Raw genomic sequence first — 14042 nt, 5'->3', positions numbered from 1 at the left:
CCTACATGTTACAATGATTTGCGTGCATAGAAACGTACAGGTTCACTTTTTGTTGAGGGCAATAAGCCAAAGAGCACTTCTTTCTCTTAACATGATCTCGACATGCAAATGTTTGGTTTGCAAACTGAACAGAAACTCCCTATACTGTAAACTGAATAGTCTACACTTAATGACGTTCAACAGTGGAGCCCCCAGTCACGTCAGTTGGCTAGAAAAGCATGGGCAGTTTTTTAAAATGTACTTTTCGATACACTTCAACACAAAAAGCTGTCAAATTGTTACGACCCAACTATAGCATCTGTTCTAATAGTGCTGCACTTGGGCTGGCTAAACTATGGCTGACCAATTTCTATAGAAAATTTCTCAGCCTTCTAAAAGTTTATTGCCTCCCACACGTGACACAATTAAAAAATGGCATTTCATCTATTACATGACATTGTAAACAATATGACTTTGGCATGTGCACACTGGACCTCTGTGCTATAGTTTGGCCGGCCCAACTATAGCGCTCTAGTTGGGGCTGTCCCAACTATTGGGCCAGGCGCTTTTGTTTCGGCATAACAAAATCATTTGCTGGCACTGATGGTGAGCTAAAAATTGCACGAAAAATGCACCCGAGTAAAATTCTTCGCATAACCCCTTACAACAGAGGGCGCCCTGTAAGATGTCTTGGTTTTTTTTTTAGATCGGTTCCCAGACGTCTCCAATGTACTTTTAACCCGGAATTGCGTCCAGATGGCAAAGCGATTTGTATTGCTAATTGGGTGTGTGTGTGTTTGTGTGTTTTGTCGTCGAAACAACCAACGACACTCAACAGCAGGGTTTAGTGAACCAGAAAAATGGCTGAATCCAAGAAACCCTTGACTTTGTGGCAGCGGATTGTTAGGTTTTTTAGGATAGCATGGCTACAATATCAGATCGTGTCTGCTACCTATATGATGGAGGATTGGGAAGCTAGAATATACAGTATCCTTTTTCATTTATGTACATGACGTAAAGAAAGGCCATGTAGGCGTAGGTCATCATAAGTCATGCTAATTGCTAGTGGGAAAACTCAGAAAGGTTTAGGGCTACAGTCACTTCGCCCCATTTCCACGCCGCCCCTAACCATTTCGCCCCTAACCACTACGCCCCATCTCCATTTCTGTGGGGATAGGTCGGGTAGGCCCATAACAGCTGGCTTTTGCATTGGGTTTGGCATACCTCGGAAAAACAAAGTCCAACAGCCCCTGTGCGCAAAGTCCCATATGGGTGTTTAACTTAGTGTGAATGGGGAAGGTTAGGGCCAGCAACCCTTGGGGGGGGTTAGGGTTAAACGAGAAACTGATGTTTATATGTTGCAAACTGTATTTTATATGTACTTGAACAAAGACTGCTTTTAACTAGATAAAAATCCATAAATATTGATTTCAGGGTGTAAAACAAGGTTTGCAGAACATGAGAAACATTTTAACATGTGGACCTCCTGCCTTCAGTATAATTATGGATTTCAAACATCGACTTGAACAGAGACTACTTCTTAACTAGACACAATCTACCATTTTCCGTTTTATTTTCTTCCCTCGCTACACAGTCCATGCACATACACAAAACAGGAAATATGTATTGAAAACAGTCTTTCATAAATGACACCTTTGGAAGTTTGTACAGACCCTGGATTTTGATTCATCTAACTGTGACATTACTGTTGATTCAGCATTTTTTCAAACAGTCACATCTGTGTAAATGCTAAAATAACTACTGCATAAGTCTTTAGGTTGAAGGGGAGAGATCTAGAAAAAAAAAGGTATTTTCTAGATTTTTACTTTGAATGCCCTTGACCAGTTCCCCCCTCAGATACAACAGTGCTGATCATTCTGTGCACGGCGGCCTACACCACCTATCTGTACCTCCCTTCACACATCATGATGATTGTCACCTACCTCAGATACTTGTTCAGCCCGTCAGAGGATGCCCCGTCTATGCAACAAGCCGCAGAGATGGGACAGGCTGCAGCGACCTAACGGCGATAGCCAAACCGGACACCATGAGTTGGGGAATGCAGTCGATAGCGAGTTGGAAAAAAAGATAAGGATCTGAGTAGTCTCCACCATATTCAGCACGGAGATGTACAGTAGCATTGCTTTCATCACAAAATGGCTTTTGAACCACAGAATAGGCCGACGAGACAACTGTCGTAACTACATTTACTTCATCTCTGTCATCTTTCTTTACTATTTTCCTCTCTCCTGTCACTCAGAAAGGACAATTTGTGTCTTCAGTAGGGAGAGGTGTTCATTTGTGTAAAATTTGCCTCCATAATTGTGAAACGCAGTAACTGTTTAGAAGATTCCATGCCTCTCCATTTTTGTACAAGTTGCCACCAACACAACTGACACTCTCTAGCCTTTGTGTGTGCACTACATGGAGTCATGTAATTTTGAATTACCAATATTGATTCATGTACAAAAGTACTGTGTACACACTCCTTGCAGTTTCTGTGAAAACAGTGAAACCTGTCTTCTTTTCGACTGTTAACTAGTTTTCACATTAAATGTTTTCATAACCTTACAATTGCTTAGAGTAAATTAATGTCATCCCTTTCGTAGCATTTTTCTCTGTATTTCTGCCCCAGTGCCTACATACTTGAGTTTGTAAAAGCTGAATAATTTATTAAGATTCAAGTGTGAAGTGAAACCGAAATAACTCATTAAGTACGCAAATATGATGCACGTCAGTTCTTGAAATTAACACTGATCGCACTTTTCACCAATTTACTGAGTGTGAGGGAGGTTTGAAAAAGGTGCCTAACTTTATTTCAGTAAAGACTGCCACTTAGAATTGTAGATTCTATCGCCAAGAAATTAAGCCTAAGTGTTTTCTTTTTCAGTTGCAGCGGAAGAGGTACACAGGCTATGTTTATGTGTTGCATATACATGTATGTACATGTATGGACAGGTGTGGACAAGTTCAATCAAGGACCATATAGACCTTTATCATGATGCTGCCATGTTTGTCTTGTTCCCTATGGCCACTTTGAGAATAGTAACACAAGTTCACATATTGGTTAAAGGAAACAGACTATTTTTCCCTTCCAGCCTCAGGCCGTGTCCGAAACGGGCTTCCAGAGGTACGGCTAGGTCTATTGTCTATGCATCTCCACGCATTTCCAATGGAGTGAAGACTTAGACCTAGCTCTAGACAAGAGATTCGGATGTAGCCTTAGTTTGGTTACATTGCTTTGAATAGTAGAAAAACAAGATGACTGCCCCATGGTAAAGGTCTATGGTAAACCATAGTTTGACTAACTCTGATCAATCACACACTAGTCATCTGTGGTTGGACTAGTCTGACTAATTGTGACTGGCCTATTATGGTTGGTCTTGTCATTGGTTGCCATAGAAGTTTTGGATAGCTTAGTACCGAAAGGACCAGTCATATGAAAAAAAATCATGGAAAAACATTAGTTTGCTTGTAAAGTATCATTTTCACTTTTCTTATTTTGCCCCTTCAAATGGCCACTTTTTTCCCCGTAGGCTTACATGTAAATGACCTGACAACAGTTGACTAGAGCCGTTTGCACTCACAACTTTACTGTATACTGCACATGCGCCGGGTACATCACAAACAAACCACAAGTTAACTGCTGGTCCTTGATCGAACTTGCCACAAGGTTACTTGGGCGTGTCAAATGGTTTTACTTTTGCACGTAGATAATCAATTGGTATTGATTTTGTTTCTTATTGGAAGTGCCTGATTGTGATCGGAATTGTTTCACATATACATTGTACATGTAAGTATGGTTTAGGCCAAGTTTATTTATGAGGCATTCATGCGCATAGTGTTTGTGCGGTGCTGCATGTATGTTATATGAAGAGCAGATATTTGCCTAGAGGAAAATTCATGAAAGACGTCACTGATGGAGTAAAAAAAATGGTGTCTACGAGATGAACATTTCATCGCACACTGTACTGTCAATCACTCCTGCTGGAATTGGAGCATGGTTGCCATGGAGATGACTCGCAAAGTTAGGATCTTTTTTTTTGCCCCAAATGGTATATTTAATTTTTGAGGGAAAACAGAATCACTTGATTCCAAACTTTAGTGATGATCATGGCCGAGTACCATGCACTATTTTATGCATTTGACTGTTCAAATGTACTGTAACAATAGTAATTATATGTGTTAATCAATAATGAGGTTTGAATGTGTAGTTACATGTATCTTGCAGAGTAAATGTTTATATGGTAGATGGGGTAGTAAACTGTGGTGAGGTTACGATTCTGTTTTTTTACATTGATAGAAGTGTTGATGCTACAGTCCCAGTTACCTTCTTAATGCACTAGCAAAATATCTGTTGTCAATATCTAGTCACATTTGCAGTTACATGTTCCTGTGTGTGTCTGATGTGAGGCAATAGAATGTAGGCTACATAATGTTGTGACCATTAAAGAATGTAGATGTACCAGTTCATGTAATATGCATATTTAGAATGTTTATTTTCTAAATCCAGTGAGGCATTTTTAATCCCAACCATCCCAGATCCTTCAAAATCCTGGTTTTGTAAGGATTTCGAAGCATTAAATGAGGTATATGTAAAGTCCTGTCATTACATCCAATGAGGGATTTTGTGTCCTATTAAATCAAATTCAGAATGTGCTGTTGTTTTCACACACTGGGTGATTTTGAAAATTTCCAGGAAAGTGCATCAAGAGTGTGGCTTAACTGTGCATATGTACATGTACATATACCTTAATCCATACACGTGTTAAGTGTTGTTGTTTTTTTAGATCATAGGTAGTTAGTTCTGAAATACATGTCTGGTATAATTCTAAATTTCTTCCACCCAACAAATCAGTGTAATATAATCTACATGTACATGGAACTTATGGACAAAACAGACTTTAACAATGACTTCAACTCTACGTTCATACTGAATTGTACACATTTTCTTTAATAAAGAAAACACTGTAATCTGTTTGAAAAAAGCAGACTTAGCAAGTTTATTGTTTTTGTATGTTTTCCCAACTGCCTGAAAATCTTGGAGCCCAGTGCTGCTCACCCATTACATATTAAATTCCATATTTGTGCAAGTTATACATGCACCTGAAATATGTGGCATCCTCATGCTACGGAAGGCGTTCACACTTCTGCAACTAAAAATTCCACTGTCAAAATAACTTCCTCTCATTCAGGGACTCAACAGAAACCTTGCCCGGGGGAGGGGTCAAATTCGGCTTCCAAAAGTGCAGAAAATGCAGCGATGCTACGAGTACATGTTCAAGTTAAGACATGCATACTTTTCTGCTGTTGTGGAGACCAACTTTTTTTTTTTTTTTTAGTTCACGCTTTGGGGCATCCTGAAACTTATGGTGACACCAAAAAGTTGGTCAGTCAGCGTAACTTCCTTACCAAAAGAATCTTCCTGGCAACAGGATCCTATGGAGGTTAAAGTACATGTACACTGTACACTTAATTCTGCTTAATTCTCTTATAGTTAAGTTTCAAAAATCTGTATTAAGAAGTGGAGAGTTTCTGGGTCATGACCAATCAATACCTCCTATTCTAATTTTTAGGACATATAAAAGCTGTTACACAATGCTGACTTGCCACAACATGAAAGAAATCCACTCTAATCGACACTGTGTTGTAATTAGATGTATTTGTTTTTAAAATGTTGACACAGTACACTGTGTTTTATTGGGAAAATTGAAATGGGAAGAGTCAATGGCGCCAACATTCAAGAATATACCACTGGGCGTAAGCATGTTGTGTCTATATGGAAACTACACAAAAGAAAAGACCCTTAAGTGAGGAAGGGCCAATTCGACGGGCACACTTCAAAACTGGTCTTTGCCTTCAGTTTCATCTCAAGTATAAAAAAAGGGCCTTCTCAAAAATAATGAACTGCGCCAACATACAAAACTTGGGGCCAAAATTCAACAAGTGTGCTACACTTTATCCATAAACTAATCTAACCAAACTTGTTTCATGGGAATTCTGGATTCTGAAGGGTACTTGTACATGATGTAGGTTCACTCTTCCTTACAGTCAAATCTGAATGAAAGGATGAACTAGATTCTTGGGTTATGAGGTAAGAGCTCCATAACTGTCAAGTGTCATTTCTTCATTAAAAAGACCCTAAGATTTTCTTTTTGTCACATACGGGTACTGTATGTGGAAAAACAAATGCAAAATAGCATTGTTCAAAGCTTGTGGTTTTGCAAGAAAAGATCAGAGTAAACCGAGAGCGACGGAGCTACGCACTATCGTGGAAATGGACGATACTGTGAAATTGAAGGTCATCTTCTAAATGTCCTCATCCTCAGAGCTGGACGACTCCTCTAATGCATCCTGTAAAAAGGAAATAAAAATGATATTTCAGTCTGACTTTTCATAAGGAAGCAGCTCCAATGAGTAGGAATGCTTATTTTATATACACTTGTACCCCAAAGAACATGCACTAAAGGCTGCACTAATATATGTAACAGTGATCTTTTGGCCTTTGCCATGAATTGGATAGTTTAGAACAGGGGTTCACAAGTCTAGTGTCTGGCAATTTTACTTTTCCAAATTTGAATGCTTCCTGTGCCACATCTTCTGGGACCAGCTCGTGTCGACCGTTGGTCATCTCACCGACCCAGCTCAGCTCCAACTCGAAGCTCTTGTCTTTGATTTCGTCATGTACAATGTGGATGCTACACAGGGAAAATTCAAGAGACCCATCCCACATTAGTGAACGTAGCCTATTCTTCAATAAAATTCGAACTGAATTCTGCACATAAAGTGAACGAAAAAGGATGAAAACATGACAAGTATTCAGTGTGGTTTATCATTTGCAGTGAATATGAGTCTTAGTTAATATTCAAAAGGTAAAACTGGTTTTAAAGATTAAACTATATTGGATAAAATTGTAAAAAAAATACTGCAATCTCTTTCTGGAAACAATTACAGTATATTGAAGTTATGTTCAGTGGTCAGACAGGATTTTTAGAGAGCCACGATTAAAATACATGTATACTGCCAAATTACACATAGTTCAGAAACGGAATTACATTCGAAAGACTAAAACAGACTGACGGTACAAAATTGAAACTTTAAAATTCTACTTCGACTTATGTGAACGGATGCAATGCTCATTCTTTGAAATAATTCGGTTCTGTTGCATTCTGGTTTAGCATGTTCATTTAAATCCTTCAAGATTTTGTTGTTTGCTTGGCCATTTTTTTTTTTTGGGGGGGGAGGTTTTTTTTAATTGTCATCCCTGGGATGATCAGCACGGGGAAGATGAGAAAAAGTCTCTGGCTCAATACGTACATCTTTGAGACCTCTTTGACTGCCTCCCTGCAGGACATGTCCTTGACATGTCTGTCTGTTGTCAGAAGTTTCTCTATCTCGGTCTTGGCTGCCTGCTTGGCTTTGCCTATGGCACAGCCGTGGTAGCCCTGGGGGTAAAGCACAATGTATATCAATTGACACTCCATCGCTTTTCACCTCTCACCGTCCTGAGGCTGGCCAAAAACAGCCCCTGCAATGGAAAGGGAGTTTTTGAAATTGTGGTTTTGTCTGTTCTCGGCTTTAACCTTCAGTTTCGTAATTTGGTCAAATCTTTTTGGTCCAGTCTGCATGAACCTTCAATCTTGATGCCACCCTTTTTCTGCTACAAAAATACCCAATTACCTAATATAAAGGTAGGGTTTGACAATTTTCATTTCAGTCCAAACAGTGAACATTCAAAACAGGAAGGTTCAACATAATAGGTAACATTATAAGGATTTATAGAGCACTATTACATGAAGTAGCACCACAATTAACAAGAACATAAGAAATCAAATCGATTAAGGGTTAAAATTGTTTCCACTGATTAAAGTTGCAACTGAGGAATATGTGACCTGGATTTTAAGGAAAAGTTTTTTTAAAAAGTAACGATGACTGAAGTTGTGTAGAGTCCACATGGGAATCACAGAGGATTCTCTAATCATTCCACAGGGCTAAGTCAAGGCAAAGCAAATGTGCACAAAAGCTCACAGCATGCTGTTAATTTTCCAAAGAATGGGCACAAATTCCTGGCAGAATTGAATGGGAGTGGTGGAAAGGGAATTGGTGCATCATGAGGGTTGGAATCCTCAAGAGTACCCCCCCTCCATTACAGTAGCAAAGAGAGACAGTGACATAAACTAGAATGTACACGTTTTGGGGTGAAAATTAGTCCTGTATACTCTGACAGATATGAGGGAACTTATGGTTAACAGAAAAATTAACAGAGGGCTAACAGAGATAGTAAAAATTCAAATAAATTCAAACAAAAACAGTTGGTAATCAAACACAAGATATTTCTCTCACCCAGGTAACACCAGATGGATCAATCATGTACAATTGAGGGGTTTTTTCTTGGTATGATCCCAAGAGTATACTGCAAAGAACCAAACAAACCATCAAATTGACATCAGCAAATAAAATCGCAACAGTTCGTAACCACATAAAAGAAGTCAAGGAAACCTCCCTTTCTAAGTCAAGCACAGAATGCTTGCGGGTTCAACAAATGATTGTGAACTTCATTGTTTCCAAGAGCAAGTGCTCTGATTCGATCAGCAGAAGATCCACGTTTTGATGATTTGATTTGTAAACCTTAACACTTTGTGCAAAACTGCCTTGGGAAATGTGCATGTAGACCTACTGACAAGACTGGCATTCATGGGCCTACATATACACCATCATTATTAACCTTGTTAGTTGGGTCTGGGAAACATTTCTACGACCATCTTAGTTCTCTGGGAGGTACAGAACACAACACACTGCAGCTTTTTTGCCAAGTAGCCAATCTCTGCCCTCAAAACTGCCCATTCCCCCCGGGGATAAGGGCAGGCAAACTGTCTTCTCCAAAGACACACTACAACAGAGTACCCCTGGTTGAACTCCAACCCACAACATGTAGAATGACCCCGATCTTGAATTTGACACAGACCAGGTCACAGCACCTCACTACCACCGCATAAAATACATACAGTAAATTAGACTACGCAAGAGCATAAGCAGTTTCCGCTGAAGTCTGTGTTTACATGGAAGTCAGTTTGGTAACTCAATTAAATTTTCTCCTTACCTGCAACCAAACGGCCGCACTGCACTGTATAATGTGTAAGCGTGTGCATACATTGCCACCCTCTCGGCTAAATACTGAAATGAAGTGAGAACACAACATCTGTGATTACTTTATGCCAGAAAAACGAAGGAACTCGTTGATGAAAGGTACCTTGGCAGAAACAGTTAACAGCTAATAAAAACAAGGCACATTGGACAGAGAAAGAATCCCCCCTTCCCATTTAACCTGTGTTGTTTTAGAAACAATTTTGAAGCCAGACAAGAGACAAATGCAGAAAAAGAGACAGAGAATCACTCCTCTAAGAGCTCACGCCAAACACAGAAAGGAATTCAACAAATTATATTCTACATGTATTTTTTTTTTTTAAAGGGGGCAATTCATAGAATTATGTTGAAATAATGTACAATAGAGACATTACACTACAACATGGTCAAGCTGAAGGGAAATAAAGACACATTTGGCAGCCATAAAATGACCCGTGTCTACCCATGGAGCACAGCCAAAGATTGTACGTGTTGATTCTGTGGAGGGATGATAACCAGGGAACCGGGAGAAAAATCCTCATGGCAGAGGACAGAACCAACCGAACAACTCTACTCCCAACTTTGTGAATGGCAATAGCTCATTGTTCTCCCACATAACACAGATGAATACCCTCTGCCTTACCTTGAGTGGGATGGGCCCACCATATGATGCTCTGTATTCTGATGCCTCATCCCGAGCTGTCTCAACAAGCTGTAGGGGATAAAGGCAAAGACACACATATCACATTATTTGAAATGTTCCATTCCACAAGCCGTGTAGATTAGAACATTCCATTTGCCGTCTTATGGAACACATTTTACCATTGCACTTATGAGCTTTCATTATTTGTATACTATACAATAAATTTCCATCAACTAACTGGTGGGTTGTGGTGCACATGTCATTGCCTTATTCAGTCTATACCTTATTATACAACAAAACTATGCGCACACTTATCAGGCACGCTCACAGCTCTTCACAAAGTCAAAGAATGTTGCACTATCCCCGAGTAGGAAGGGCACAGTTTCAGGTCTTTGCACAAACATGCAAAATTTCAGTTGTGGCTCAGAACATGAAAACTACATGTCACACTTGTATGCCTGACTGAGAAAGTAAGAGCAATGCGAACAGGATTTGTCCAGGCATTGTATAAAACATTTAATGTATCTTTCACAATGACAGATTGAATCTTCCGTTCCTCTGCATTGCCTCAAACAGAACACTCGGTCTGTCACCTCATGAAATTCCTCTCCTCAATAAATTTAAACCACTCATTATTTGTAATAAGCCCAGTTTCCACAGCAGAGAGAAATCACAGGCAGATTTTCTTACCTGTCTTGCATCTGCAAGGAGTCCTGCTACTGCCTGAAAAGACATGGATACCATATAAAAAGGAGAAAAAGTCACTTTGACTTCTATGTGGCATTCCATTCACATGTGGGCAACTACAAGGTTTATGATTACATTTTGCTGTAACTATTCACACATCTGAAGTTCAAGCTCAGGTTTTTAAGTAATAAATTGAATTCCAAGACAAGCTGAGGTATTAACCCAAACTACTTTAGTAAGCACTTTTAACCCTAACCTTACATAATACTACAAATTACTACTTATAGTAAAATGTAGTAATCAGTGCTGCCGCTTGTAAGAGGACATGACCGCATTGTTCTCTGAAGCCATAAGATACAATAGATAAGACAATGTACCGCACAGTGCTGTGGCACTATGAATGCATGGCTTTATTGTTCTCTGTTCAAGTAACAATGGAAGTAACCTAGCCAAAAGTAGTAATCTGTAGCGCTAGGTCCTTCAGGCTCAGACTATTACTTAGTGTTTTGTAGTACTGTGTAGTGTAAACCAACGAATATGCTTGGCGGTTAGGGTTAATTTGCTTGAAGGCTTCCCTAATCCACCAACAGTTGAAGGGAATGCTACAAAACAATTCTCTGCACATATAAATTGAAAAATGATTCTCGTCTTGGTCGTCATTTTTCTTATATCTGGTCCTCTCTACACTGCTATTAAAAATGGTTTATGGCAACCATCGACGCGACCAACCTCAGCAGCCTGGTCGTGAATAGTTGACTAAACTAGTCCAACTATGGTCAACTAGGTCGCGAATAGTTGACTAGACTAGTCCAACTATGGTCAACTAGCGTGCATTTGATCAGAGTTAGTCGAACTATGGTCAACTGTGGTCCTTGATCGAACTTGCCCTGAGCTGTTGTGTCTGCACGCATTCCTGCTTTCATTTCAATTAATTTGTATTAACATGTACATTCATCAGTCTACAATAATCAGCATTTTCTGTACGCACCACACCAACGTGTCTGTCAGCGTTGAATATTCTCTTGTTGGATCCTGTCTCATACAGCTTGGACGTGACCAGTTTCTCCACTCCAAAGACCACGCCGTCCTTGCAGCGCAGACCGATCACCGTCCCGCTATTCTCGACCGCTTTAATGGCATACTCCACCTGAAATACCCTTCCATCGGGGGAGAACTGTGACGCCGACAGGTCATACTACGGTCAATGACAGGTGGGAAAATAAAGTGAAAGTTAAACAATTATAATGGCACAAGTTGAAATCTTCACTGTCTTGGCATTGCACGATTTCACAGTGGTAATGTCAGCAGACCTTCTTGTTGTGAATTCATAAATACTTTTAACCCTCCTATGCTGAAGTCACTCTTTGGGTCATTTGGTAAACACCTCAAAGAAGCACTGCTGTGTTGTGTTGTGCACTGCACCAACAGTCCCTCATAGGAATATCAGATTGCACTTTTGTGCTGCCCAACAACTGTGCTTCACTGTTTCATGTGCATAATTGTGTAGTAAACCAAATGCAGTGAAGAGGACTGCACAAAAGACCCTGGGTCATTTTGTGCCGACAATCTACTGTATACACACTGAACCTGTGCATGTTTGAGTTCCATATAGAAAATACATGCTCACCAGTGACTGTGGGCATTTGTGCACATTTGTGCTGTAAAACCAAAGGAGGGTTAACATTTGATAATGCCCACTGCGATTTGATAATGCCCGCTGTGTAAAGCATGCCGGCACCTGAATGCCCGTGTCAGGCAGAACTCGCTTCGCATGCACCAAGTCCATGGAAGGAGATTCTTCTCGACCACTTGCACAAGGAATATACCATAAAATGGAAGGGGGTGTTCACGAACATTAAAGTAACATTCTTGAACAAATGTCTCGAAATTTATCATATACAGAGCCTGAAAGTTGACCCTAGGCTAGTCCGAGTAACTTGGACTCTCCAGATTGCCTTTTTTAACATTTGGACGTGGTCGGGCGATAGTAGAGTCCAAGTAAGTTCCATAGGCTTTTGCTTCCATTAATTTCATTTCACTCAAGATAACTTGTACCCGAATCAAAATCCTCCGAATTCACCTCCACAATGGACCTTAAACTGTCAAAGGAGCCTGGCTTAGGATCAAATGAGAATCTGAGATTCCAAATGATGATGTTTAGGCTACTCACATTCGGGAAGAAAAGAGAAATTTCCCCTTCAAATCGGAAACAGTCTTCTAGGGTCCAAGTTGCTTGGGTGCTTTCAAGTCAACTCATACTTTGGACAACTCGTACGTCGAGTTAAGACCACTTGTACCTTCATATTAGCAATTCAGTTGTGCCTTTTTTGCTCTTCTTTTTCAGCATGTTTAAGGATCATACATGTATCTGACAAACATATCAAGGAAACATCTTAATAAATCTCCTGGAGAGATCACCAGCATGATTTTCTGCATCTAGTGCCTGCCACGGACATTTGTGCCGTTAGTTTACGTAACGGATGCCGTACAACTTGACCATTTACCAACTTCACTTGGGTCAGCTCAACTGTTGAGGTCGCGACGCCTATGCAGCATACACACAGCGCACCATCTGCAGAACATGTTGGAGGCTATAATAATGTCTTCCACTCTTGGAGTTTTTGGCTCTGAGCAAGCTCTGATTTCTGTGCTCAGGTGAAGGTACAAGTTGTCTCGTACGTGAAGGTATGAGTTGTCTTTACTTGAGGCACAAGTTATCAAAGGTGCGACACGGCACGACTTATGTTGAGACGAGTTGTCTAAGGTATGAATTGACCTGTTCCTACTCGGCGGCGCATATAGTAAAATTGCTTTTCTGTGCTCCCATATCATTTTAATGGAAAATTTAATTAATGTTTCCAAGACAGCTCAGTAACGCATTAACGAGGGTGGTCATGACTGAAGTTTCCATACACAGTGATATATGCTATACTTGCCGCCCAGGCCCGGTATTAAGACAAAAACCCCAAGCAGACGACATAAAGTACCTAAACTAACTTACCACTCTGGTACATGCTTCCATACAATATAGGCCTGCAACTTAGTCAAAAATTGGCAGCCAGCATTAACATGTTTGCTAACTAGTAAAATGGGAGCAACAATCTCTTCAAAAATGCAGTCTTCTCATCACTATTCCTTCCTTACTTACCCCAGTGCCAATAGAACTCATGACTTTCACAACAGCTTAAAAATCATTTATAAAGAGAATATTTTTTTCCTAAGTGATGTCGAACTGATGGAGGTTGAAGCTCTCGAAAACAGTCGCATACTAACATAGCATGCACAGGTCGAATCGCCTCACTCAAGTCGAAGGATCCGAACAAAAGACGGACTAATGCCGCACGAGGGCAGTATGCATTCTGTGATCGAAATTAGACTTGCACAACAAGTTTAGCGAGTGGGATGCTCGTTTTTACGTATTGTTAAGTTTACAGACTTCACTTCGCATAATGATTTGATAACAACTAGGCCTAGCTATCCATGCTTCGATAATACAACATAATTGTTGTTAAATTGTTCCACTAGGTAATATATTTATAGGTATAGTAATTTTGCACTCCTTAAAATCATGTCGTGTTTTAGTCAAAAGAAGTCAATTTTTTTTCCTCAC

General features: G+C 40.0%; 2 protein-coding genes across 2 annotated transcripts; one reads left to right on the top strand and one right to left on the bottom strand.

Moving 5' to 3' along the window:
- Nucleotides 1–748: 748 nt before the first annotated feature.
- Nucleotides 749–4967, top strand: LOC147800520 (serine palmitoyltransferase small subunit A-like). The gene is made up of 2 exons (XM_087140563.1): nt 749–966; nt 1837–4967. The coding sequence occupies exons 1-2, from the start codon at nt 840–842 to the stop codon at nt 2001–2003; spliced, it is 294 nt and encodes a 97-aa protein (XP_086996689.1). The 5' UTR covers nt 749–839; the 3' UTR covers nt 2004–4967.
- Nucleotides 4903–13743, bottom strand: psma3 (proteasome 20S subunit alpha 3). The gene is made up of 9 exons (XM_022241615.2): nt 13581–13743; nt 11421–11627; nt 10436–10468; nt 9746–9814; nt 9080–9153; nt 8323–8392; nt 7297–7424; nt 6545–6677; nt 4903–6333 (listed from the first exon to the last, which is right to left on the bottom strand). Exons 1-9 carry the CDS (start codon nt 13599–13601, stop codon nt 6289–6291), a joined length of 780 nt encoding a protein of 259 aa, XP_022097307.1. The 5' UTR covers nt 13602–13743; the 3' UTR covers nt 4903–6288.
- Between the last annotated feature and the right edge of the window lie 299 nt (nt 13744–14042).

This window comes from Acanthaster planci, linkage group LG01 (genome assembly GCF_054643075.1).
Source record: "Acanthaster planci isolate LZ-2023a linkage group LG01, COTS_SCS, whole genome shotgun sequence".
NCBI classification, from domain to species: domain Eukaryota; kingdom Metazoa; phylum Echinodermata; class Asteroidea; order Valvatida; family Acanthasteridae; genus Acanthaster; species Acanthaster planci.
This window is presented reverse-complemented; position numbering and strand designations above follow the sequence as displayed.

Excerpts from the sequence above, each read along its gene's own strand:
- psma3 (XM_022241615.2), bottom strand. The coding sequence starts at position 13,601 with ATGAGTTCTATTGGCACTGGG. Across the intron at positions 10,469-11,420 it reads CTGACAGACACGTTGGTGTG|GCAGTAGCAGGACTCCTTGC; the intron begins GTGCGTACAGAA and ends ATGTCTTTTCAG. Across the intron at positions 6,334-6,544 it reads AAGCATTCAAATTTGGAAAA|GATGCATTAGAGGAGTCGTC; the intron begins GTAAAATTGCCA and ends TCCTTTTTACAG.
- LOC147800520 (XM_087140563.1), top strand. The coding sequence starts at position 840 with ATGGCTGAATCCAAGAAACCCTTGACTTTGTGGCAGCGGATTGTTAGG. Across the intron at positions 967-1,836 it reads TTGGGAAGCTAGAATATACA|ATACAACAGTGCTGATCATT; the intron begins GTATCCTTTTTC and ends TTCCCCCCTCAG.